The following is a 26,622-nucleotide window of genomic DNA, read 5'->3' as shown; positions in this document are numbered from 1 at the left end:
AATTGAATTTAGTACCAAGAAGAAAGATATCTTTAACTTTGAAATTTGGATGCAGGCACTTTTGCATCAGGATAAAGTTACAATCTGCCCTTGGCTGAAATAATCTTAAAACCAAGGCTAAAACTACGCACCTGTAAATAAGAAACAGTGACAGAGTCATGCTCTGGAGAGAGGTCTGCTAGAATGTCCTCCATAGCTCGCACCATTATTCCACGATCTGAGGTATCTTCTTTACCTAACCTTCCTAAAGTGAAAGTTTTGCCTGTTCCTGTCTGACCATATGCCATAACAGTTCCATTGTATCCATTCAACACACTCTGCAACACATTTTGCAGGTTTGTACGTTAGTCTAGAACTCCTCCAAAATTCTTTTCATTCTGTAGACATAAAGTTAAATCTTAGGAAGTCCAGTTATTTAGCCACCCAGAAGAGGGAAGATGTATAGCAACCAAAAGATAAGAGTGCAAATTTAATCTTTTCAAAATTGACAAAAGAACACCTATATTTAAACTCTCATTTGATGTTGGTATCCATGCTTGAAGTGTGATGCTAAGTCACCTATTGTGAGCTTTGTTGCATGAACATACACTAGAAAACCCTACAAATTGGCGCATTAGGGTTGGTTCTCAAATATTCCCAAAACCTTCTTATCCTAAGCTTGTATTTCCTTGTAAGCTCAGAATCTCAAGCCTGCATGCATATTCTTATTCAACCACACGTTGTCCGTAGGACACTGTTTCTATATATAGGATTCCCATTGAGCTGTTTACGTGCTTGCCTATCCATGTGATTTGTGACAAAAATATCAAAGCATTAAGTTTCAAATCACCCTACAGGTATATGAATCTTCCCCTTCACATAAGCAACCAATTCGACAGCACCACTAGATAGCCTGTCAGCCTTCATCCTGAAGCCACAATCTCTACACACTGAGATAATAGGTTCTTAAACTGACAAATGGAAATTACCAGCCATTGCACCACAATAGCTAAAACATGGAATTAATAAGCAACAATAAGGAGATTAATAGTCCAAGAATTGAAAGGGATAATCACCTCAATCACAGGCTTTGCAACAACTTCATAAACGCGTTTCTGTGAGGCGAAGTCTGTGAGGATCTCATCAAATTGGTATGTTTCACAATCCCAATTATTTTTACGGAGCTTCAATCTTTTCAGCTGCACAAAGATATCAGCAAGACAAATCAATTAGCAGAAGTGAAGTTTTCACTAAGGTCTGCATTCAATAGAAAACCTTTTGTACTCACAACAATATTACAGACAACGGCCAATCTCTGCTATACTCTCTACCTTGAGTCCCAAAAAATCACGAGTATTGACACAAGCAATACATTAACATTAATACTACAATTTCTACTTGCATTCTTCAATGTTTTCTTGATCATAATTTAGGAGATTATAGCTTGTCCCTACCAAACGATATGGCTTGTTCTCTACCGTTGAGCGTTGGAAAAATTCAACACAAATACAATCAACATACATGAAGGTATTGTGCTGCTTGTATTTGACTGCCACCACATTGAAAGCAATTTCCTTCAAAATATACTACTGGAATTTTATTTCACATTCACCTGCTTTAAGTTCCAGAAAATCAATGTAGCAATCAAATTTGGTTGCAAGTCTCAAGAGCATTAACAATAGAACCTTGACAAGACAAGCAATGCATAACCTAACTACCAACAAAATTTGATTTATAGAAGAGACCTCATGCATCCAATGTTTTTCCCAATCAAGCAAGTAAATCATAACCCATGCCTATAATCTACTTGATCCCTCATGCAAGCTCCCACGTGAGCACCCATGATCTGTCTCAAATCCCTCACATGGGCTCCCGCATGAAGACCTATGCTGGTTCCTCTCCCAATCTTGAACTAACTGAGGATCCAATACATCATAGAGAGCTAAAAGAGTCTCTATGCAAGTCTAATGAACCTAGATGCTCCTAAATCATATCCACGAATGATAGTGTTGAGATACCAAAGTCATTAAGTGCAATATATTCCATTAACTCCTACTTTGGTTTCCATTTACAGCCCCAAAAAGGCTTTATTTGCATCATTAATTAGTATTGGGGCACCACCCAAGAGAGTTGGCGGGGCACCACCTTAGAGAGTTCGGTGACTCATGTGCCTATAAATATGGCATGGGCATTCATCCATCTTCACTCTACACTTGCTCTCTCATTCGTTCTTCATAATTCCCCCATCACACCTTCATACTCAGCCCTCTTACCACTATTGTCCACACCCCTAAATTGGCAGATATCTCAGATCATGGTGCTGGCCAACCAATCATGACACCTTACCAGCTGGCGATTTCATTCTGGAGTTCTTCTTTATATCGCCGTCAACTCCAAACACTCTAAATAGCTGCATTTGCTGGTTTCACTACTCATTGGACTGATACAATGGATCATCTCAATCATTATAGTGTGTTTCCAGCTCCTACTACCACCTCAACACCCACAAGACAGTTCTCAGCCATCAACAACTTTATGAAGGCTGCGTTTGCAGCAATTTCAGGCCGTCTACAACATGTCACACCCTCTTTATCAATCCTACATCAGATACATGCGTTTTTTAAGTTTTCTTCACTCTTGAAGGGCTTCCCACCAATCACCTATCAGCACCCACTACATGGAGAAATCTTCACCGACATTTTGGGGTCTTCTTTCTTCTCCAATTGGATGTCCAAATAGTCGTCTTGACAGCAGCCATCATCTCAAAGGGATTCTAGCATATCCTTCATCTCCGACAGCTCCCGAGGACTGCATTTTGCTCCCTCTATTGCTGTCCTTCACTTCCAATGTCTAGTCAACCATTCCACTACCTAGAGGCTGCATTTGCCTCTCTCCATAGAGCAGCCCCTTTCCTTGTCATCGACACCTCTACCCAAAGGGCTACATTTCATTCCCATCATAGTGCACACAAGGCTGTTAGGTACGAAAGGTACAATATGGTATGGTACAATTAAATACGGTACTAATTTGTACCTTATGATTTTATAAGCCACGGTATGATATTAGTACGAAAAAAAAAAAACAAAAACAAAAACTTGGTTATTTTCGATATAGATAATAAAACACATGTTTAGAGCTAAAATAGTAATGTCACTTGAGTTAATTGGATGATTACATGAGGGTAAAAATGTAAAGCCTCATGCACAACATGCGCAATGCGCTACTAGAAGACAGATGGAAGTGTATATGTAATACATCTTACAACAAAGCAAAGTGTAGGGTGGATGGACAAAGAGGCTCTTCATTCTTTTGTGTGTGTGTGTGTGAGAGAGTGTGTGAGAGGCTTGGCAGTTTGGGGGGGAGAGAGAGATGGTGGGATTGTGTGGGAGGGATGCTCTTGGAATTGCATACTCATCTTGGAAGTTGTGAGAGAGAGTGTGTGAGAGAGACTTGAAATTATGATAATAAGCATAAGGCTTAGGAGTTAAAAAAGATATTGTGTGGTCTAGTCTTCATAGGCCAAAAATAGCCTTTTTTGGTACAAATACGTACCATACGGTACGGAACGAACCGTATAGAATGAACTAGTCCGTACGTAGTACGAATGCAACTACCATTCTTGGTGACAAATATCGTTTTGCATCAACTATCAAAGTTGTTTGCTCAAGGTATCAAGCTGCAATCTGACCTATTAATACCAAGATCTACATGTTCTACTGTAGAGGCGATCAGCCGCCAAGACCCACGAGCCGCTTATTGTTCAAGCGTTCCAACCCAAGCACTAATGGCTACCTCTCACATAGCTGATGCGCTATCTGTCCCTATGAGTGTAGTGAGCTTACATCCACGCCCGATCGAGTTGCCTCCTTTCCTAAGCACTCCGGCAGCTCCACGATCCAAGTGCAAGCCTCAAACAAGCTCCATCCTCAAGCTCCAAGCTCCATTACCGCGAGCAAGACAAAAGAAGAGAGGAGAAGATGGAGAGCTTCTCCTCCCCGGTCCCTCACCCTCACACTCTCACACTCCCTCTCTCAAGCACAAGCTCAAGCAAGCAAGAACAAGAAGAAGAAGAAGAAAAGGAGAGCCACTTTTGGCCACACACAAGAATGAGCTTCTCATTCACTTTCACCTTTATATACAAAACCCTAAATCCCTTTTGGGCGGTCATCCCCTTTTTTACATGGCCAGTCGTGGCCTAAGTCCTTTTTTCCATTGTCCTCCTATCTTCCTAGCTTTCTTCCTACCGCCCATCTACCTTTACAAATTGCACGGGTGAGAGCCCAACACTCTTAAAATAAATCATGATGCGCCTTGCGCTCTTTTACAAAAGTATTAACTTGTCTTTTCCTTGTGCAACTTTCTCCTTGATTTAAGACTTTTCTGCACTTCTTGTGTTTCCATATTTTTCTTGGCACACCTTCGTCTTCCGTTTCACTTTTGCCTTGGCCTTGTCCTCCAATTTAGATTTTCCGGATTTTCCAACTTGTTCGTTTGAGGGTTAACATTACACCCCTCCTAGACGAGTGCCAATCTCATGGCACTCACCGTCGTAGGTAGCAGGCTTTGGCATGCACCGAAGACGTGGGTGGAAGGGACTGTTGTGGTTGGCCTTGAAGGAGTTTTAGTGGTGGTGTGAATGAAGGTGGTTGGTGGCACTTTGTTGGCCTGATTGGTTGGTGATAGGATTGTTGAAGTAGTTGATAGGGCTTGTTTTTGTTGAGAGTTGCACTCATGGGTTGGCACAGGTGTGGATGTGCTAGGGATTCGGCAGGCAACGATTCCTTGCTGGGCTTGCAGGATGAAGGATAAAAATTCAGAGTTGAGTGTTAACAACGAGCTGACGGTACTTTTGTTGGAGTCTTCAATACCTGCACAATTGAAAACCTCTCATATGTGGTTTCTCCCTGGGGGTAGTGCTAGTCTTCTTATTGTACACAAGACGAAGCTTGATTAGTTTGGGAGACAAGTTGAACTCTAGGCAAGCCGAGAGTAATGTCTTGCACTTGAGGACCCAAATTGTATATAGATTGTGGTGCACATATTGTGTGAGTGCACGTGCATACTTAGATATTACATAGTTAGAAGACTGCTAGTTTGGTGCTGTGTAGCAACATGTGGTTGAGAAGAAGTACACATGAAGGCGTTTGTGCTGTAACAACATAATGTAGCGTAATTGAACTCATCAACACCTTAACTTTTAATAGCTGGTAGCTACTTATATTGCTTGACGAGTACGGTGTACTTTCCATGGTCGTTCGTGCATTGCTTACCACGATCGATTGCAATGGTAGTGAAGTGGAGTGCAAAAAAGGAAGCGTGCAAATGGGTCAGGGTGACACGTCTAACCATAGGCACGACAAGCTCCTTAGATATGTCCTGCCCTTAATGTGCCCTGAGCAATTGTGGGGGATGTGAAAAGGGCTAGGGGACTAGGGACGGAGCCAACCGACCAAGGTCACTAAACGCACCTAATTTGAGGAACCCTAGGTGTTATACTATGATTGTGGATACTTTTTCCTTTTTCTTTCGTTTCTATCTTTCTTTTTTGTTATTGTCATTTCTTTTTGTTTTCTCTTTTTCTTTTTTCTTCTTCTACTTCTCTCTTTTTTTCTCTCTCTTTTTCTTTTTTCTTTTTTCTATTTTGGAAATACAATCATTGCAATACGTTGAGGCTATCAGCCTTTCATTTGGACTGGAAAATGTAGAGAGTTAAAGGCTATGAAAATGGATATTACAACGATGATTGTGTTACTAGCCTCATTGCTGAGGGAACAGTTGTGAAGATGGGGAGATACACTTGAGATTTTACAAAACCTCTTTGTGACATGCGATGTCGGTACAATTGAGGTAACAGCTGTCATAAGCCAAATGTAGAGTTTGACCCAGAAAGAGAGAGTAGCCAATGACTATGCTTTGGGCCATGCGATGTGGGCGGTCTTGTGGCATCTTGGACATTGAACGCTTTCGTATAGAGACCTGTGTCATCCTGTATCCACTTGATAACTTGTGAGAGTACATGCAAATCATATGCTTCAACTATAATGAATACGCGCAACGCAAAGAGACATCACTTATCTGAATCCCACGGTGTTGACTTAAATATATATCTCCTGTGCTTGATTATCTTTTTCTTTTGCTAAAGGCGTAAAATATATTAAAAGTAGACATGAAAGGTTTGTACAGTTGAGGAACATGCCTCCTTTTAACCATCTAAAGACAAAAAATCATGGCCAGATAGCACTTGGTAAGCATTTTATACAACATAGGGGCTATTCTATTTGTATGAAACGGGGTGAGTCCGGGTGATGAGGCGACGGAGGCGTTGCTGGTGAGGGGCTCCTATTAGGCCGGATAGGAGAGAGATCAGCTAGGACCCAAATGGTGTAGTCCCTGGCCGTTGCCGTATCAAGAATGCTTTTAAATAATCCAGCAAATTCCTTCTTGTTTTTAGCTTCCTTCTCTTCTGGTTTTGCGGCCTGCGTCCCAAGCGAAGTTGCTTTAGGCCTCGTCTCGACGTATACCTCTTTAGGGTAGGCACGTAGCGTTCTAGTGGAGGAGCTTGTACCGTATGCTCCCTTCGGCGGCAGAGAGCTTCTTTGCAGATCAGCTGTATTGTATCCTCCATGATGGTTACTGTGGGGGAACCTACAAAATATGAACCAAGGGTTAGGCCCTGAGGTAGGATAGAACTATTCGCATGGAAGGGATTAAACAGTGGATTATCAAGCGCATATGACGAGGAGGGGTGAGGTGAGGCATGTAGTGTTTGCTATAGAGGGACAACCCTTGTGATGATGTTCGTCCGGTGTCAACTGCGGGGCGTATTCCAACCCGTAGCAGATCTTTGCTCATGCCAAGTTGCACGGACTGGTTGTGATGGAATGGGGCAGGGCTCGTCCCCGGAAGGATAGATTAAAAACGGGAGGAAAGCCTGTAGAAGGGAGTAGCGCCCCATGTACGCCCTCAAAGGTGTTGGTCAAGGCTTCCCATGGCGACCATGAGGACTGTATACCCTCCACTTGGAGGCGGGAATAGTCACACAACTTCTAGACGTGTGGTGAGGGGAGAACCCTAGAAGCTCAGCCTATCAAACCTAACTTGTTGGAGCTTGAGGGGGGCACAGCAGAGAGTGAAGAAGAAAAAACAGATGCATTGGAGACATCCAAAGGCAAAGAAAAGGCCAATGTGGCCTCTAGTGTGGTCATAGAGAAACTTTCACATACAGAGGCTGATGTATTATGTGCAGTTGATTATGATGCCCTTGTATGTCACATGCAGGATATGCACATTACCAAGGCTGATGTGATTGATGCACTCTTGTCTGTTGATGATGGTGTCGCTCAAACTTGGATTGTAGACTCTGGTGCCTCTTTTCATGTAACTCCTTGCTTTGGAGTGTTTTGCTATGTCCAATGCAGGCAGTTATGGAAAGGTATACCTTGGAAATAATCATACTTGCAGCATTGATGGGATTGGTACCGTACACTTGTCTTTAGACAATGGTCAAGAGCTTGTGTTGAAAGATATCAGATATATGTCTGGCATTAAAAAGAGTTTACTGTCTGTTGGTCAACTTGACTTGCATGGCTACACCACACTGTTTGGTGGTGGTTTGTGGAAAGTGAAAAAGGGTTCCATGCTGATTGCAAAAGAAACCAAGAAGGGCACATTATATTGTTTGCACTGTAAAGCCTTGAATGGCAAGTTTCTTGCAGTTGCTGAAATTTGTAGTCACTTGGAGTTATGGCATAAGAGATTAGGCCATATGAGCCAAAAAGGACTTGATGTCCTCACCTCTCTGAAGAGGGTTGATGGAAAAGGCTCTAAACTTGATTTTTGTAATGAGTGTCAGTTTGAAAAGCAAATAAAAAATTCTTTTTACTCTGGTGTCTCTCCTAAGTCCAATGTCTTGGACTTTGTGCATTCTGATGTATGTAGTATGCCCGTGAAATCATTGGGTGGTGCTGCATATTTTATCTCCTTTATTGATGACTATTCCAAGAAGATCTGGGTGTACTTGCTGAAAAAGAAAAGTGATGTATTCTGTTTTTAAAACTTTTCATGCATTTGTGACCACTTAGACAGGTAGAAAGCTGAAATGCTTGCGAACTAATAATGTTGGTGAGTTCACATCGACCAAATTCAAGTCCTTTTGTGACTTGCATGGTATTAAGAGGGAGCTTACAGCCCCTTACAGCCCTTCTTCAAATGGGGTGGCTGAAAGATATAACAGGACTTTATGTGAAAGAGTGCGGTGTATGCTGTCCACTGCTGATCTCCCTCGTGCATTTTGGGGAGAGGCACTCAAAACCATGGTTCACATTTGGAACTGCTCTCCAAACAGGTTCTTAAATAATGGCATCCCTGAGGAGGTTTGGTCTGGCAAATCGGCCTCATATGACCATTTACGCATTTTTGGTTATGATGCCTTTGTGCATGTTAGGAATGAACTGAGGAATAAACTTGACCCAAAATCTACCAAAGGCATCTTCATGGGCTATGGTGATGAGGGTGAATTTGGCAACAAAGTGTGGTTACCTGAATCCAAGAAAATTATTCACAGCCGTAAGGTTGTGTTTAATGAGGCAAAATTGCTGAAAGGCACTCTAGCATCTAATGAAGATCTAAAAAATGTAAAATTTCAGAGTTTGCAACCACCCATTACTTCAGAAAATGAGCCTCAAGGTGCTGTACCACAAGCTGAAACTGATGATCAGCCAGTTATTTTTGAGCTAGATGATGATGGACAGCAAATAGAAGCACAAGGAGGTCATGGACAGCAAGATAGGCTGGCTGATTATGAAAATGCAGGTGCTAGAAATGAAATTGAAGGTGTTGTACAGCATGAACAGCATGCTGAAAATGGTTTACAACAGCAAATGAATGCTGAAAATAATATACCTCCTGATGTAGACCCAATTCTTGACAATGTTGATCATTGGGTACGCAGGTCTACATGCGTAAGAAGGCAACCACATAGGTTTGACCCCTCCTTGCATTATGTGATGCTTATAGATGAGGGTGAGCCTCTTACATACAAAGAGGCCAAGTCATGCGAGTTCAGCAGTAAGTGGGAGCTAGCTATGCAAGAAGAGATTAAATCTCTATATGCAAATGATACTTGGGATCTTGTGTCATTACCAAAGGGAAGAAAGCCACTTCCAAACAAATGGGTGTACAAAGTCAAGACAGTTGATGGGAAACCCAAGTACAAGACAAGGCTAGTTACCAAAGGTTATGCACAAAAGGAAGGGATTGACTTCCAAGAGGTCTTCTCACCTGTTGTAAAATGACCACTTTACGTGTGCTTTTTGCTCTTACTGCTGTTTTGGATTTAGAGCTGTATCAAATGGATGTAAAAGCAGCTTTTTTGCATGGTGATATTGATGAGGAAATCTACATGAAACAGCCCGAGGGCTTTGTAGTTCTTGGAAAAGAGCAGATGGTGTGTAAGCTAAAACGCAACCTGTATGGGCTGAAGCAAGCACCAAGGCAGTGGTACAAAAAGTTTGATACTTTTATGCTATCTCATGAGTTTACACGCAACCATGCAGATCATTGCTTGTACATGAAAAAGGATACAGATGGCAGCCCCATAATACTTGTTTTGTATGTGGATGATATGTTACTCCGTGAAAGATTTGGGGAATGCAAAGCATATTTTGGGCATGAGGATTCGTAGAGATAGAATGCAGAAATTGTTGTTTTTTTCTCAAGAAAAGTACATTGGAAAGGTACTGGACAGATTTAACATGGCTGGAGCTAAGCCTTTTGGGGTACCCTTACCTCCTTATCTCAAGCTTAGCAAAGCCAACAGCCCCAAAGATGACATGGAAGCAAATGCTATGAAGGGAGTTCCTTATGCATCAGCTTGTGGCTCTCTTATATATGCTATGGTTGCTACTCGTCCAAACATTGCTCATGCAGTGGGAGTTGTTACCAGGTTTATGTCAAATCCTGGCAAAGCACATTGGGAGGCTGTCAAGTGTATTTTTCGATACCTTAAGGGTACACAAAGAAAAAGTATTTGCTATGGGTAGGGTGCACTTAGTTTGCAGTGTTATTGTGATGCAAACTTGGCAATGACTTGAACACTCGTAGGTCCACCAGCGGTTATGTCTTTACAATTGCTCGTGGGGTTGTTTCTTGGTGTTCCAGGTTGCAAAACATTGTTGCACTGAAGTTGAATACATATCAGCTCTACTGAAGCTTCTAAGGAAGCTATATGATTGAGCAGACTTGCAGATGATCTCGGCATATCTATGGGTACTGCAATTTTGGGATGTGATAGCCAGAGTGCAGTGTATCTGGCTAAGAATGCCATGTATCATTCACGCACAAAGCATATAGATGTGCGATATCACTTCATCAGATAGATTCTGAAAAATGGTCAAATCACATTGACCAAGATTAAAACACAAGATAACCCTGCAAATGTTCTCACTAAAAGTCTAAGCAGAGCATTCAACTAGTGGGAGTTGGTTAGCTAGAGGTTCATATCCGACCTTTAAGTGGGAGGTTGTTGGGATATAAAGGCCCGGTAACCTCCGTATATATAGTACACGCACATTGTACATGTGAACACACCCTTTATGTGCCCTAAGTATAAATACATTTTATTCTTTGTGTACCAACACATTGTTGGTACATTCTTATCGTCTCGGACTTTTCACTCTGCTAAAACTCTCTCAAGCCGTCACACTCACTGGTTCACTCTTGCTCGACCTCCATCACTCTTTGTTGTGCCCCCCTCAAGCTCCAACATAACTTTTCTCCCTGCTCTTGACTATCATTGCTTGTATGTGTTGGTATTATCTATACACAGTTACCAAACTCACTGTTTATTTATGTACATATTTATGAGCCCATGTCACTTCGTGAGGATAAAAACCAATTGTAGAACTCGGGATTGTACTAGAATGTGACACACGCATCCAGTACTCGTGGCAGCTTACTCAACAACAACAGATATTTTACAACATCGAGTAGCATGGTACCTTGTCCAAGTCTACTCGCAACATGTAGCTCCTTCTCAATGAGAAACTTATCAACCAGAGAGTTTTTGTGGCTAGTTCCGGCTAAGTCCATACCCCGAATGGCAATCAGTACTCGAAGGGAAGTCGGCAGCCCATAGGTTAGATCTCTTTGAGACCACCATTTGGCCAATCACTCCTCTGAGACCGTCATAATCTGGGCTCCTACTTCCGCCATTGTAACACGGTTTTCAAACCAACATTTTTCAAATTGACTTCGACCCTCTGATTGTCGCTTTAGTTACTCTATGTGAAGGATAGTTGTCAAGGAGTGAACCACAGTCCTTTGATGCCATCGGAGATAAAGAAGATTATCACCAGTTGTCGAGCGAGCGAACAGCCGTCCTCAAACGCTAGGAAGTGAGCCAAGATGCAAAATGCAAATGCCACATGCCTGCTGACTGCCAAATTTTCAAAGATAGATGCTGACGCCAACAAGTAGAGACTGACACCTGTGTAGGAAACCTGCCGCCAAGATGGAGAATGATGACACCAAGATGTGTGAAGCCCTCCAAACTACCAAACGTAGATACCAAGGTGACACCAGATGGGAAGAAGATGACACATGCTGGTGGAGATGCTCTAGAGATGCAAAACGCAAGAAGAACCTGCCGCCAGATGTGGGAGAGATGACGCCAAGCAAGAGATGGTGGAAAAAGGCCACAAACTGTGATGTCCTCCAATAGGGTGTGGGGAGCAATGGCATGGGGAGAGAAGAGTGTCGAAGTGACAGAAGAAGAGGGGTGAAAAATGATTGAAGTGGGGTGGCGACCGAAGCACGTGGTGGTGAGTAAATGAAGTGACTACCTATTTATTCGGCATAAGCTGTCTAGGGTGGTGCCCCAGTGTGTGGGCGCCCACTTCTCATGGTCAAATTCTCATCAGTGATAGTTCGTCTATTCATATTCAGGGATGAGGCAACATGCATCTAATTCCAAATGGAAGTAGTGGTGCCCATGCATCTAAGGTACTTTATGTGCCGCCTTTGGGGTATCGTCTTCTCTCGATGCACAAGATTTGTGCCCTCGGCCTTTTGATTGAATTTGACGTGGATTCTTTTCGAATACTTGATCAAGGATCGAGACACGTTCTTTCTTCAGTTTATGAGGAGAATGGAGTCTACAAGTTGCGGTCTTCTTCTACCTTGACTTCCCTTCTTCTTACCTCTCAAACCCAGACCAAGAGCATTGGCATGCTCAATTTGGCCACCTCAATAATGATTACCTTCGAAAGGTGTCTAAGGACCAATTTGTTCGAGGTTTGCCAGATATTGTGGTGAGTCAACCACCTTGTGTATCCTGCATCCGTGGGAAGCAGACTCGTGATGTTCCCAGCAAGGCTTCGAGGCGGTCTTCAGCACCCTTGGAGCTTGTTTCTACTGATCTTTGTGGACCGATGAGAACGGAATCCCTTCGAGGGAGCTTGTATTTCATGCTCATTGTAGATGATTACAGCAAGATGATATGGGCCTATTTTTTGAAGCTGAAGTCAGAGGCTTTCTCCAACTTTAAAGATTGGCTGCTCTTTAAGGAGAACCGATCGGGCAGATGCTGAAGACCTTACAATCGGACAAGGGCCGAGAATTTGTTTCTAATGAGTTTACTTGATTTTATGCAGACTCTGGTATTCACCAAGAGTTTGCCAATACAAACACCCCTTAGGACAATGGCATCTTGGAGCAGAAGAATCGTTGTGTGATCAAGATGGCCCGTACCATGATGGCGCATCGTAAGACACCTCTGCATCTATGGGCTGACGTTGTGGCTATTGCAATTCACGTCCTTAATCATTCCCCTACTTCCGCTGTTGTTGATATGACTCCTTGTGAGACGTACTTTGGGTCAAAGCCCAATGTTTCTTATTTCAGGGTTTTTGGGTGTGATGCTTATGTTCACATTCCGAAGACATAGCGTGACAAATTTGAAGCGGCTTCCAGAAGACAAGTGTTTGTGGGCTATAGCTTGTAATCTCAAGGCTATCAATTGTATGATCCTGTTAAGCAAGCTGTCCACATGAGTCATAACGTTCGGTTCATGGAGGTTCAAGTCCCAAAGAGGGGTGAGGACCACCTTGTTCTTGGAAATCCCGATGATAGCTAGGCCCCAGCGACTGTTCCTCTCAAGCCTCTGTCTCTTGAGGACTCTTCTTCGAATGAGAAACCTACTTCCTAACCACCACCGAGTTTACCAATTGGTCCTCCGTTGTGAGTGGCAACCGCAGGATGGACCGTGGAGATCACAGAGGCACCAGGCACATATTATGGAGCTTGTTTGCTCTAACTATTGTTTGATGTCCCGTATTATGTAGGATGGAGAGCGTACCTCCGTAAAGGAGGCTTTATAGTCTGATCATTGGCGGAAAGCAATGGAAGCCAAGTTGGAGGCTATTGAGCGGAATGGTACTTGGTACCTTGTGCCTCGTCCCTCTCATAAGAAGGTGATTGGTGTCAAATGGGTCTTCAAGAACAAGTACCACAGTGATGGCTCTTTGGACAAGCACAAGGCTCGCCTTGTTGCTAAAGGTTTTGCATAGTGCCCAGGTGTTGATTTCCATGATACTTTTACCCCTACTGCTCATATGGCGACTATCCGTGTTGTTCTTGCCTTGATTGACCATAGGAGATGCTCGTCTTTCAATTGGATGCCAAGTCGGCTTTCTTGAACGGTGATTTAAAGGAGAAGATCTATGTAAAGCAGCCTCCTGGCTTTGGTTCCTCAGATGGGAAGATTTACAGGTTGAAGAAGGCCTTGTATGGCCTGAAGCAGACTCCGCATGCTTGGAACGCGAAGATTGACTCGTTTCACCAAGCAAAATTGGACTATCGGCGCTCTAGGGCCGATCTGCAACTTTATGTACACACTTCCGAGGGTGGTCGTGTGTTGTTTGTTTTGTATGTTAATGACTCAATTGTTATAGGTCACCATGTCCCAAAGGTCAAAGAGATGCGGGCAATCTCACATTAGAAGTTCGAGATGACAGATTTAGGACTTCTCCATTTCTTTTTGGGCCACAAGATTTATCAAACTTAGAGGGGGATTTTCATCTCTCAACAAAGATATGTACAGGAGCTCTTGGTGACTTTTGAGATGGAGGATTGTTGGTCCATTTTTACTCCTACGGATCAGAACTGGAAGGCCACTTCACACTCAAACTCTCCTTTGGCGGATGCTACCCACTACTGTTAGTTGACTAGATCATTGCTTTGGCTCCTTTGGCCACTTCACACTCAAACTCTCCTTTGACGGATGCTACCCACTACTGTTAGTTGACTAGATCATTGCTTTGGCTCCTCAACATATGGGTTGATCTATGTTTTGTTGTAGGTCTCTTGGTTGGGTTCACGAGTGCACCTCAACAGGTACATTGACAGGCTGCTCAGAGAATACTACGGTTTCTGAGGGAAACCTCAGACCTAGGGATTTCCTATCCAACAGGTACAGGCACTTCCAATCTTGTTCTTGCATGTTAGAGTGATTCGAATTGGGCTAGCAATGTGGACCAAAGGCAATCTACTATAGGTTATTGTTTTACCTTGTGTGCTAATGCTATCTCCTGGAGTAGCAGAAAGCAGCCCATGCTAGCCCTATCTTCAACTGAGGCAAAGTATCAAGCCGTGTCTTCAACCACATGTGAGACTATGTGGCTTTGACAATTGTTGGAGGAGCTTGCTACCCCCAAACTCGTCCTACGATTCTACAGTGCGACAATGAGAGTTGCATTGCCTTGGCAGGAAATCTCGGATTTCATGCCCAAATGAAGCACATAGAGATCCAGTATCACTTCATTAGGGAGAAGCTTTTGGATGAGACCATCGATGTGGAATACTATAAGACCGAAGACAACCTTGCAGATTTGTTTGCGAAGGCACTTCCCCAAGCTCTAGTTTGCCGACATTCCAGATCCCTCTGTTTGCTAGGGGTGTTAGAGCCGTCACCTGGACGCGCAGGGCCACGCAAGCAGGTGCCACGTGGTTGGCAATCGACTAGCTGCCACATGGCAACAGTTGGACTCCAACAGTTGGCTGCATTATAATTGCAGCCGACCTGATTATTTCAGGTCGTTATTTTCAGCCTATAAATATTCAACAGTCTCAATCAATTGTCTCTCACAGATTTCAAGCTGCAGACCACGGAGATTGCCCTCAAGGATGACAAAGACCGAGATCTTCGAGGTGGAGACATATGCAGATATTCTCTCTGCACCCGTGTATAATTCTACATCCTTATACAACATTCTTCACTGTAGATTTCTGTGTTTCACTGTCTCTTCCTCTCTCTCTCTCTCTTCTCTCTCTATTCACTCTTTGTCTCGATCATTCGCTTCCGCATTGCTTCACTCTAACAACTAGGTGGTATATCGTGTCAATTATTGGCCTAAGTCATTTACTTGGCTATAAGTGTCAATTTTGGTGACACTAGAGATGTGGCATATAATGATATTGATCGTCGATCAAATGGTCAAAATGACACAAGGACACTTGGGAGATGAAGTTGCCTAGCTAATTTATAACTAGCTAGTTAGACTACCTTTTTGGCCACCGAAATAATTATTCTATTAATTTTCATTAATTTTAGACTGAAAATTAACCCCAATTTACAGCAATTACCAGCTGCCTTGAAAAGCATGCCAAACATTGAAGACTCCCAAGTCCTGAATTATTCAAGGCTAAAGGTGATTTTCATCTAAAACCAGGTGGAGAACCAGCCAGCCATCAAATTTGGGGCATTTTCACTCATCTCAAAGTGAGCGAAGGCCAATGAATTGCCAGAATCAAGGGGCAAATCGGTTTGAAGACTTGCCGGTCACTTTGGACAGCAAGGAGAGTTTGGATTGCAAAGGGGGATTAGGAGAATCCACCGAAAGGGGCACCACTTTTGGGGCCAACCAGGTGTCCGTTGTCCAAAGATTAGTAGGTAAATTTGTATTTTCAATTTTGCAATAAATGCTTAGTGCTGTAATTAAGTTGTAATCAGGGAATTACCACCCATCCACTAAAGGAAAGCTGGCACAAGCACAAAGAAGAATACAGAATTGTCTCCCACCTGAAGAGGCCAGGAAAACGCCCATCTCTACCTAGGCTGTGAGTCAGCTCATAAGTGCACATGCCCTAAAAGTCACTACTTCTAACAAGTACACGACCATCCACAAGTCAAATCCAAACATGGCATGATTATGTAGAAAATAAAACAACCGCTCTTTCGATCATAGTCCAGGGGCTTGCTGCAGCGAAAAATATATCAAACTAGCTGCATTCGATTGCTAACTTAAATCTTTCAAGAAACTTCATTAAAAACAATTTCAACAAGTTGTTGATGGTTCAAGAATCGGAATGTACATGAACCTTCAGGTGCTCACATATACAGATCAATCTGGATTCTGCTGTGCCTGTGGCTATATGGATCTAGACAAGTTTTTTTTTCCATAAAGTGTCCAGACATGTTTGTATCATTTGGTGGTGCAAAAATTAAACCCCCACTATGCTGTTGCATCTGCCTGAATGCGTGCATGTGCATGGTCACTTCCATTTGACATAGTGCTAGGTCTACAAAAGAAATTTCGTAACAGATATAAAGAAATAGCAAACCTCTGGCTGCAATTCCACACAATCTGCAAAGTCAGCATCTGCTATCTGCTCTTCAGCATTTCTGGGACGTAATCTCACAGCCACACGTACTCTTGCCATTTCTGCTCAAAAATTATAGAAACAAAAGATCAAACACACTAAATGAAGTTTGTTTCTCACAAAATTTTTCACAAGTAATTATATTAATTATGGTGTGCGTAATGTAAAAGACTCCTACATTCAGGTAAAGAAACTGAAGAGACCACAGCATGCCAGAGAGAGAGACATTCCCTTGTAGTAAGCCCCCTCCATGGGTACAGAACTGCCAATGAAACATCTCTCTCTCTCTCTCTCTCTCTCTCTCTCTCTCTCTCTCTCAGCACCTTGCCCCATCCTCTGCCCCCACCCCCAGCACTCCCGTCCTCTCCCAGCATCCCACCCCAGCCACACTCTTCGTCCCAGCAGTGCCACCCTCTACACCCTCTTCCCCTGCCTTATCCCTGTCCCAAATCCAACCCATCTTCCCTCTCTTGGCCTAATTCATCCCGCCTTCTAGACTCAGCCCGCCCCACCCCACCCCAAGCCATCCCAACTAGAAAACGTTTGTCATGGGAGTCATACTTGCTACAAGAATTATGTGAGACCCCATATAATTTGTCCTTATCCATTAACCATGCATGCTCCTCTATAAGCAATGATATATCTTATTTGCAAATGCTCGCCCTTGGATCAAGCGATAGTTAGTATTCAAATCCTGCCAAGGGTGTTCCATGACACTTCCCAAACAAGCAAAGAATGAAATTGTTGGCCATAGATCACAGTACCCTCTAGGCACATGAAAGTCCCTCCCTCATCCACTCTCTCTTTTTTTTTTCCATGAAGAAGTTTGAATTAAGGAATTAAAATATTTATGAAGGGTCTTCTACTACAAAACAACACAAAAATATCATGTGGGCTGCAGCATTCAAGTAGCACGAACAATATCCATCCAAGGAGCAGCCACATCAAGGAGGACCACATCTACTAAAATCATGGAAAAAATCTACCATAAGAGTAATCCTCGAACACGGGCCACACGACCATGAATACCCGAGGCTGAGTCGAAAATAAAGGCATTATAGATATGCCAAATGTGCCATAGAGCTGACAATCTAAGAAATTGGAAAAGGCGAGCATAATCTGATTGCAAAGAAGACAGAGAACTTCGAAGGCATCTTGCCCAAGACCCAAGAACAGATGGGCGTCCACTGCTAACGAGTGGTCGAGGTCCACACACTGGAAACAAAGCTCCAAAACTATCTTCCAAAAGGGCAAGAAATGAACAGGTGAATCAATGTCTCATCACTAGTAGTAAAAAGATACAATGGCACCACAAGATCTTGCGGGCACATAGAACATCCCCAATAGGAAGACCACCGATGAGTAGCCTCCACACAAAGACTTTTCCCTCATAAGGAATCTTGGACCTCCACAACTAAATCTATCCTGCCACTTCTCTCTACTATCCTAGACATGCCAAACTTTATTTGCTTTCTCAATGACTTATCGCTTTTCCTCTACCATCTTGTGATAGATTTGATTAGCTAACCTTTTCTAAAAATCATCAGGCTTCACAAACATCCAATCCTTCAATCCTGCCACAATGCAACAGGCTAAAAAGCAAGCAATAGATTATACAACTGAAGGTGGTCCTACAAGGTCGACCAAATCTGGCTATGACCTCTAGGCACCCAAAAGTGCCAGCGTATGCACCGAAAAGAATACATACAGGGCTAGCTAAGAATGATAGCATCATGTACCTATACCAATCAAGCCATCTGATTAATTTATCTCGCTACAAGTCTTTATCTAGCCAATGAAGCAACCTAGAAGTAGCCAACACTTCTGCCTATAAAAAATTAGCCTCCTTTCAGAGATTAGGAGGGCACCAAACTGTAAAGCGAAGTATCTCTTGCCAAGAGGCAATCAAATGAGTCTAAAGAAATAACTGTGAACATTTAAAAGGCCACATAGAATTCAGCACATGCCACCGAGATGCCACATAACCATGCGATCAAGGGAGATACCAGTCTCCTCGATAAAGAATTTTGCAACATCGGTCCAAGGATGACTCTGCATGCAAAGGGCTTGCAAAAGTGCCTTTCTCAGAGCTATCATGTGAAGATTAACATCCAATGAAGTAACTCCTCCCAATCATTTTGGAGTAGTAATATATCGCCAACATATCCACACCTAACCCAAATAGTTACCTTTCTTTTTCCATAACATAAAACAAATAGCCTGCACCAATTCCAAGAGAGACTTCATAGTCCAAGAAAGAAGGGGTAAGAAATAAGAGACCATACTAATCATGATAGATCTAATCATGATAGATTGTGCCACTTTGAGCTGCAAATGAAGGGGCCAACCTTGGGATTTCCAATACATAAACCTATCATGAATTCTGGACGACATCCAATCAAGTAGTGCTTAGGAAGGGACTCCCACACGAATGGGACATCCCAACTGTTGTGGAATATCTCCTCTGGAAACCACAGCTCCCTGCCAACCCAATTTTTGCAAATCTGTCTCCGTACAAGAGATCGATATTGATTTTTGAGCATTAATATGAAGGCACAAGGCCAAACCAAACAAATTCCAAAGTCCAAACAGCCACTGCCCAATTGGCATTAGTTCGATCAACCTTGAGAAACATAAAGAAATCATCTACCAAAGATTGACCCAAAATTTAAGAACCACTGGAAAGAGATAAACCAACAATCTCCCCATCCTCGACTAGCCGATCCAGCAAAGAAAGTATGGGGTGAGTGACTAATGCAAAGAATAAAGGACCGAGCAAGCATCCTTGATGAAGAGAACGAGATAAAGCAATCTCTTTTGTGACTCCTCCATGAATAAGCGCAACATGTACCACTGCATCCTAACTGATAGTATTGATAAGAGAACTCATGCGAGGGCCGAAGCCCATGGTAGACATCACTTGCCACATAAAGGACCAGCTAACACAATCAAAAGCCTTTTCAATATCTAACTCAATCACAATTACTTGTTGGCCAAAGCCTTTGGCATAATCAATCCCCATTTGAACATTCAAAATATTATGCATGATGTTTCGTCCCTTAATAAACCCATACTCACAACGATGAATTAGCTATGAAAACACTTTTTGCAATCTATTTGGAATGACTTTGGAAAATATTTTATATAATGAACTCATAACCGAAATGGGCCTCCATTGCTTTAAAGTGGATGGGGAAGGAACCTTAATTTGCAATCATCGTTCTGAATCTGCTTTAAAGTGGATGGGGAAGGAACCTTTGACAACAATCGAATATCGGCAATTTTCAAATCTGCAAGCATCATTCTGAATCTCCAAACGTGCTGACAAAGGCATGTCAATAGGTCCTTAAGTTATACCAAATTGGCTGAAAATAGTTCATTAGAGAGGCCATGCCAACCCAAACTTTTCCTATGGGCTAAATGGCATAGCACTTCCTCCACTTCTTCCTCTGTGATATCTACTTCTGTCACGAGGACGTGAAAATTTGATGCTTTGCTTATGTTTGATTGACATTTGATTAAAGGATTAATCAAATGTGCAATTAAAAGATGCACATGTGAGGTGCAAGCTACTTTTTCACAGTTGAAGGCCGAAGGACCCTATGAAAAAGATGGGTGTCAAAGGCAAAAGTTGTAACAAGTTACACTTGTTAGATTCTAGGTGAATTTTGGTGTCAGTTTGCCCCTAGGACCATTAATTGGCCATTAAGTGTCAATGGTGATACTAGGGACTAGGCATTAATTAATGGATTAATGCTTGTCCAAGGGTCAATTAATGCATGGGATCACTTTGGGTTGCAAATGGCCTAGCCAATTAATTTTTGGATGGGCAATGTCAATTTTCTAGACATGAATCAAGGGCTGAAAATTAATTAAATGGCTGGAAATTGCTGAAAATGGATTAAGAAAGCTGCCACTTGGCAAAACTTTTCCATGCAAGTGGGGGAAAGGTTAAATAGGGCTGAAGGGAGAGGGAAATCTCGTTTTTTTTCATTTTGGAGCTGTTGGAAAGAGGTATTGGACTGTTGCTGCCAGCTTTTGGGGCCATTTCCCAGCCATTGGAGACCATTTTGGTGATGGAGATTGCATATTTTTGACCTTGGGAAGCTGGCAATTGCTGCTGATGCACTTTCTTCTGAAGATCACACTCTTTGATGCTCCTATTGTTGTTGGTGCATCCGTTTGGGGCTGGTACAGCAGGGCAGCAGCTGATTTTGATCAGTTCTTCGTGACAAATCTCAGAACTTTCTCTCTCTATAGCATTCTCTCATCTCCTTCAGCCTATGCTCAGCCATTCTCAGCAATTCTCAGCCATTCAGAGGAGATCTTAGTCATTTTTTGTGGGCTGATCTATAATTTCTGCAGTAAACCCTAATTTACAGCAGAAATTAGGGTTTAGCAGCCACCTTGGGATCCGTGCCAGAGATTGAAGGCTCAAGGGACTGAAATCAGCAGTTGATAATTAAAGATTATCAAGGGATTTCAGGAGCCAGCCCATCCGAATTGATTTGGCAGCATTTGGCCAGCTAAGGGTCAAATTGGAGAAGAAGTCCTGGGTGAATCAAGGGGCAAATGACCCAAAAGGCTTGCTGGTCATTTATGACACCCAGAGCAATTGGTTAGCAGGAGGAGGTTGAAGAATCTTGAGTTGTATTCCTTCGAATTGAATGAAAACTAAAGAAATACCGCAAGGGGCGCCAATTTTGGGGCCAACAGGGTGTCTACTGTCCAAGAATGTTATGGTAAAGTGTGTATTTCATTTAATGTGCATTTATTTATTGCTGTAATTAACTCTTAAATCAGGTTATCACCACCCATTCCAAGAAGGAAGGCTGGTTTCAACTTCCATCAATTCTCTCCATTCAGGCTTGACCTGATTTTGAACTAAGTCAAAAATGTACCATTGAGCAGAAAGAATAAAATCAAAAAGAACTTCTTGTGGACCCAACAAAGAAATATAATATTCAAGGCGCATCTGAATGATGGATGTGGGCTCAACAAACTTTTTCCCTTGGTCATTTATCAATCGCACAATATTCTCTTGGGCATATTTCTGACGAAAACAAGCAAAAAAGTGATGAGTCTGGCAATTATTATCATACAAAATATCCAAACAAGCTAGCCATTTAAACTTAGGATATTCTTCCTCTTGTAGAGCTTGAACTCTGCATTTCAGCCATTCAGAACATGTGGCCAAATCATCAGAGGTGTCCCCAACATGTTGCATACTGAGCAAATGTCCCAACAAAGAGTGCATATATTGCAATTCAGCACGAAAAACAAAAGCATACTAAATACCATATTGTCGGCATGAGGCACGTGCATTATCCCTAAAAACGAGCCATAGAAAAGACTAATTGAAACGCAAAGACAAGCAAGCAAGAAGGGCCTTGAAGGCATGCACAAGCCGATGAGTCATGTCCAAAACCAAGGGTAGTGATCTGAAAGGCCATCATGCCTCTCCACCACATGTCAATCTCTACAAGAAGGAAGGAATCACTCTAGCAAATGTACATTCTATCCAATCGAGCCCAAGTTTCTAAATGTTGGAGAAATTGCTATGTAAAATCGAACTCGTGAGAATGTAACCACAACCACATGTCTTGTTTCAAAGCCAAGGTGGCGACAGCATCCCATGCATGATACTCAAGGCTATCCATAATAGAGAGAGGCAAAGTCACATGTTCCATAGATACACAAACATTAAAATCATCCATAACCAGCCCCTGAAGAGCCATGGAAAGAGACTACAAATCCTCCCAAAGCTAGCGATAATCTCGAGCTATATTAGGTGCATACACACCTATACCAACCACAAGACCTCCCCCTCATACATATCTCCACCACCAGGAATCTATCCCAAACATCCTAATGAACCACTGAAGGCTGCAGCAAAGATCAAACAGCCAACATAACTCCACATTTATGACAAACCCGGCCACTAAAAGATATTGTAAAGTCCTTATAAACATAGGTGGAACCGGCCAACAAGTTATGCTCCACCGCACAAAAAACATCCCAATTACTGGCAAAACGATCCTCCACAACCTATACTACTTATTGGGCGATGAAGCCCCTTTGACATTCCATAAGGTGAGTTTCATGGTGAACCAAGAGAGGAAGATCTACTACATCAACACTTTCCCTTTTGCATCCACTAATTTAGCAACCTGAAATCTCTACATTTCACTATGAATCACGTACACAAGATCCACCCTCTACAATCCAACAATCAAAGCATGGGATGGAAACTGATGTTGTTGGGCACAAGACACATCCAGAGAGGGCAACCACCTACCACATGCATCAAACCTAAAAGTAAAATCTGAGGCCCCTTTACCAACTAATACAATAGTAGACACACTAGACAATTGAGGTTGAGGTTTTGAGTAGAATCCTTTACCCCTATGTTGAAAGGTGTGTGAGATATTATAAGAGGCCACATACCCAAGAATTGGACGAGCGTCCTAGCAAGCGTGGCGTTTAACCACAAAAACCCAAGGAACATCGTTGGACACATGATCCTAACCAACAAGACACAACTCATCACAAAGCTTAGCTCGAAGGGAATCTTTATAAGCAAATCCGTGCAAACCAAGAGACATACAAGGAGGAATACATTGTTGGGGTACAGCTTGGGGTTCACTCTCTTGCATATCCACCTCAAGTTCCAAACCATGCTATAAGATATCTGGAGCATGATTACATTCAAAGAAAAATGGCCCAACTAGCTACATTTGAAACAATCACCTACAAAAGTTTGTCAAAAGTGGATGCAGTGATGGAAGCATGGAAAACTACTGTAATAGACTATTGAACATAAGAGACAAAGGAAAGAGAAAGAGAAACATTGCAAAAGAAAATATTACTGCACAAAGAACTCAAAATCAAAGAAATACTCAAGAAATGGAATCCATATACCAAGATATGAGACATTACAAAACCAACGTGAGTCACCAACTGTGAAGGCACTAGCACCACCCCTCTACAACCTACGTACATGTATATATATATAGAGGCGATTCACCAACCCCACCTCACCACCCGCTCACACTCCCTCTCTAGCACTAGAGAGTTGAGGGATGATCCCATCACCCATACTATCAGCTTGGAAGGGAGGCTCCTGCAACCATCGCTAGGGCCACATAGATGGAGCCTAAACCTGGACCTAGAGAAGAGGATGACTCACCGAGAGAATCGTCACCTTGCGTCACCATCTGCATCTGATGTTGTAAAGCTGCTAATGTCTTGTAGTCCTTCCAAAGGTGTCCCTTCTTGCCACAATAATAGCGCTGAGACTTCTTCCCTGATATGGCACCCCTCTCTGAAACTGGAACATCTGAAGTACCAAGAGAGAGCATCCTCACAGAAACCTAAAGCTGAACATAACAAGTCTCCAACATAACACTTGTAGATGAGTAAAGAATATTGACATGCTAACCATCAGGAGATGTTGGAAGAGCCATCATGAGGGGGATACAAAGAAGATGAAGAAAGGTAAGAGATCTTCAGAGAGAAAAGTACAACAAAAATACATGCTCACAAGGTTTACATGAGTTCCAAGCAGTAAAGCAAGCACATAGAGAAAAGATCAACAGTATCCAAAGTGTAGTGAGGAGAACACGACAACTAGATGCACATAAACCTATTAGTAGATATATCAGCTCATGTGTGAGTCTAAGCTGCAAAGGCTTGGGCACAATATCTAGGTTATTAAGGCATTTTTCATTGTGTCATTTTATGGTCATATTGGGCATTTATTGCTGGCCGACCTGACATATTTTATGGTATTATTTGTGCCTATTTATTCTAGGCTCCTCCTCCTCAATTGGTCAGTTCACCACTTGAAGTTCCCATGGAGAAAGGGGCCAATGCCAGTGCCCACGCAGCCAGTGACTCACTGTTGTATGCGACAGTTGTCAGAGTGCAGCGGTGCGGAAGCGTAGGACTAAGAGAGAGAGAACGCAGAGAGAGAAGAGAGAGAGACAGTGGAAGATGAAGATCTGCTGTATAAAGTGTGCTGAATACAAAGATATGCAGATATATACACGGGCGCAGTGCGCTGGACTGCGTGTCTCCACCTCGACGATGCAACCTGCTGTTCACCTCGAAGTCCGCTGCAGTCTGCATTGTCTCCTGTCTGAAATCTGCGAACAGAGACGGAATCGACGCGTGTCACCGGTCTGTAATCTGCGAGCAGAGAAGTGTAGGAGACTGCTGGAGATGTCGGCTATTTATAGCCAGAATCTGGACAAAAACAGGGCGCCAGAAAATATCCTGTCGGCTGCATTAAATGCAGCCAACTGCCTGCACAGGTCGGACTGCCACGTGGCAGTCCGACTGTGCAGTCCGACTGCACTGGCCTGACCAGCCTGGCTGTGATCTCTAACACCCCCTCTCAGATCCGGGGCAGGGAGAAGCCTGAGGGATCTGGAATGTCTCCGAAGTAGAGCCTGGGGAAGTGCCTTTGTAAACAAATCTGCAAGATTGTCCTCTGTCTTGCAGTACTCCACAGTGATGGTCTCATCCAGAAGCTTTTCTCTGATGAAGTGGTACTAGATCTCTATGTGCTTCGTCCGGGCATGAAAAACAGGGTTCCGTGCCAAGGCAATGCAACTCTCATTGTCACATTGCAGCAAAGTAGGACGAGTCTGGGGGCACCCAAGCTCCTCCAATAATCTCCGAAGCCACACAGCCTCACATGTGGTGGAAGACGCGGCCCGATACTCCGCCTCAATAGACGAAAGGGCTACCGTGGGCTGCTTCTTGCTACTCCATGAGATAACACCTGCACCCAAGGGAAAACAGTAACCTGTAGTAGACCGCCTGTGGTCCACATCACCGGCCCAATCCGAGTCGCTCCAACCTGCAAGTACTAGATCTGAACCATCTGTCCCTGCGGGATAATGAATCCCTAGATCAGACGTCCCCCTCAAATACCGAAGTATCCTCTGAGCAGCCTGCCAATGCACCGTCTTAGGTTCACTCATGAACCCTGCCAAGAGCCCAACAGCAAAACAAAGATCAACCCTAGTGTTGAGAAGCCAAATCAAGGACCCAATCAACTGACGATAGCGGGAAGCATCCGCCATAGGAGAAGCTGAATGGGAAGTGGCCTTCCAGTTTGGATCCATAGGAGTAGAAAGGACTCGACAATCCTCCATCTCAAAAGACACCAAGAGCTCCTGTACATATCTCTGTTGAGAGATGAAGATCCCCCTCTCAGACTGATAAATCTCATGGCCCAAAAAGAAATGGAGTAGATCCAAGTCCATCATCTCGAACGTCCGATGTAAAGCTGACTTCGTCTCTTGGACCTGCTGTGCATCATCACCTGTGACAATCAAATCATCAACATATAAGACAAAAAACACACAACCATCCTCGGAAGTGTGAACATAAAGTTGTGGATCAGCCTTGGAACGCCGATATCCCAACTGAGACTGGACGAACGAATCAATCTTCTCGTTCCATGCACGCGGAGCCTGCTTGAGGCCATACAAGGCCTTCTTCAACCTGTAGACTTTCCCATCTGAAGATCCAAAGCCAGGAGGCTGCTCAACATAGATCTCCTCCTTCAAATCACCATTGAGGAAGGCCGACTTCACATCCAACTGGTAAACAGGCCATCTCCTATGGCCAGTCAAGGCAAGAACAGCTCTAATGGTCGCCATACGAGCTGTGGGGGCAAAAGTATCATGACAGTCAATCCCTGGGCGCTGTGCAAAACCTTTAGCAACAAGGCGAGCCTTGTGCTTATCCAAAGAACCATCGCTGAGGTATTTGGTCTTGAAGACCCACTTGACGCCAATCACCTTCTTATTTGGGGGGCGGGGCACGAGTGACCAAGTGCCATTCCTCTCAATAGCCTCCAACTCAGCTTCCATAGCTTTCTTCCATGGTGCGGACTGTAAAGCCTCCTTCACGGAGGTGGGCTCTCGATCCTGCATAACACGGGTCAGCAAACAATAGTTAGAGCATACAAGC

At 43.2% G+C, this 26,622-nt stretch overlaps 1 protein-coding gene across 1 annotated transcript in view; it reads right to left on the bottom strand.

The window, feature by feature from the left end:
* LOC148028018 (kinesin-like protein KIN-UB) overlaps window positions 1-26,622 on the bottom strand; it is a 79,742-nt gene that overhangs the window by 44,856 nt on the left and 8,264 nt on the right. Inside the window, exons 2-4 of the mRNA XM_087689703.1 lie at window positions 16,597-16,697; window positions 1,056-1,178; window positions 132-317 (exon numbers count right to left, since the gene is read on the bottom strand). Of these exons, the coding sequence (XP_087545829.1) occupies window positions 132-317; window positions 1,056-1,178; window positions 16,597-16,697 (410 nt within the window). The remainder of the gene's footprint in view (window positions 1-131; window positions 318-1,055; window positions 1,179-16,596; window positions 16,698-26,622) is intronic.

The sequence above is a fragment of the Lygodium microphyllum genome, chromosome 12 (assembly GCF_053477565.2).
Source record: "Lygodium microphyllum isolate KBCC chromosome 12, Lygodium_microphyllum_v1.1.10, whole genome shotgun sequence".
Taxonomy (NCBI): domain Eukaryota; kingdom Viridiplantae; phylum Streptophyta; class Polypodiopsida; order Schizaeales; family Lygodiaceae; genus Lygodium; species Lygodium microphyllum.
The sequence above is the reverse complement of the archived record's forward strand: the minus strand, read 5'-3'. Positions and strand labels throughout refer to the sequence as shown.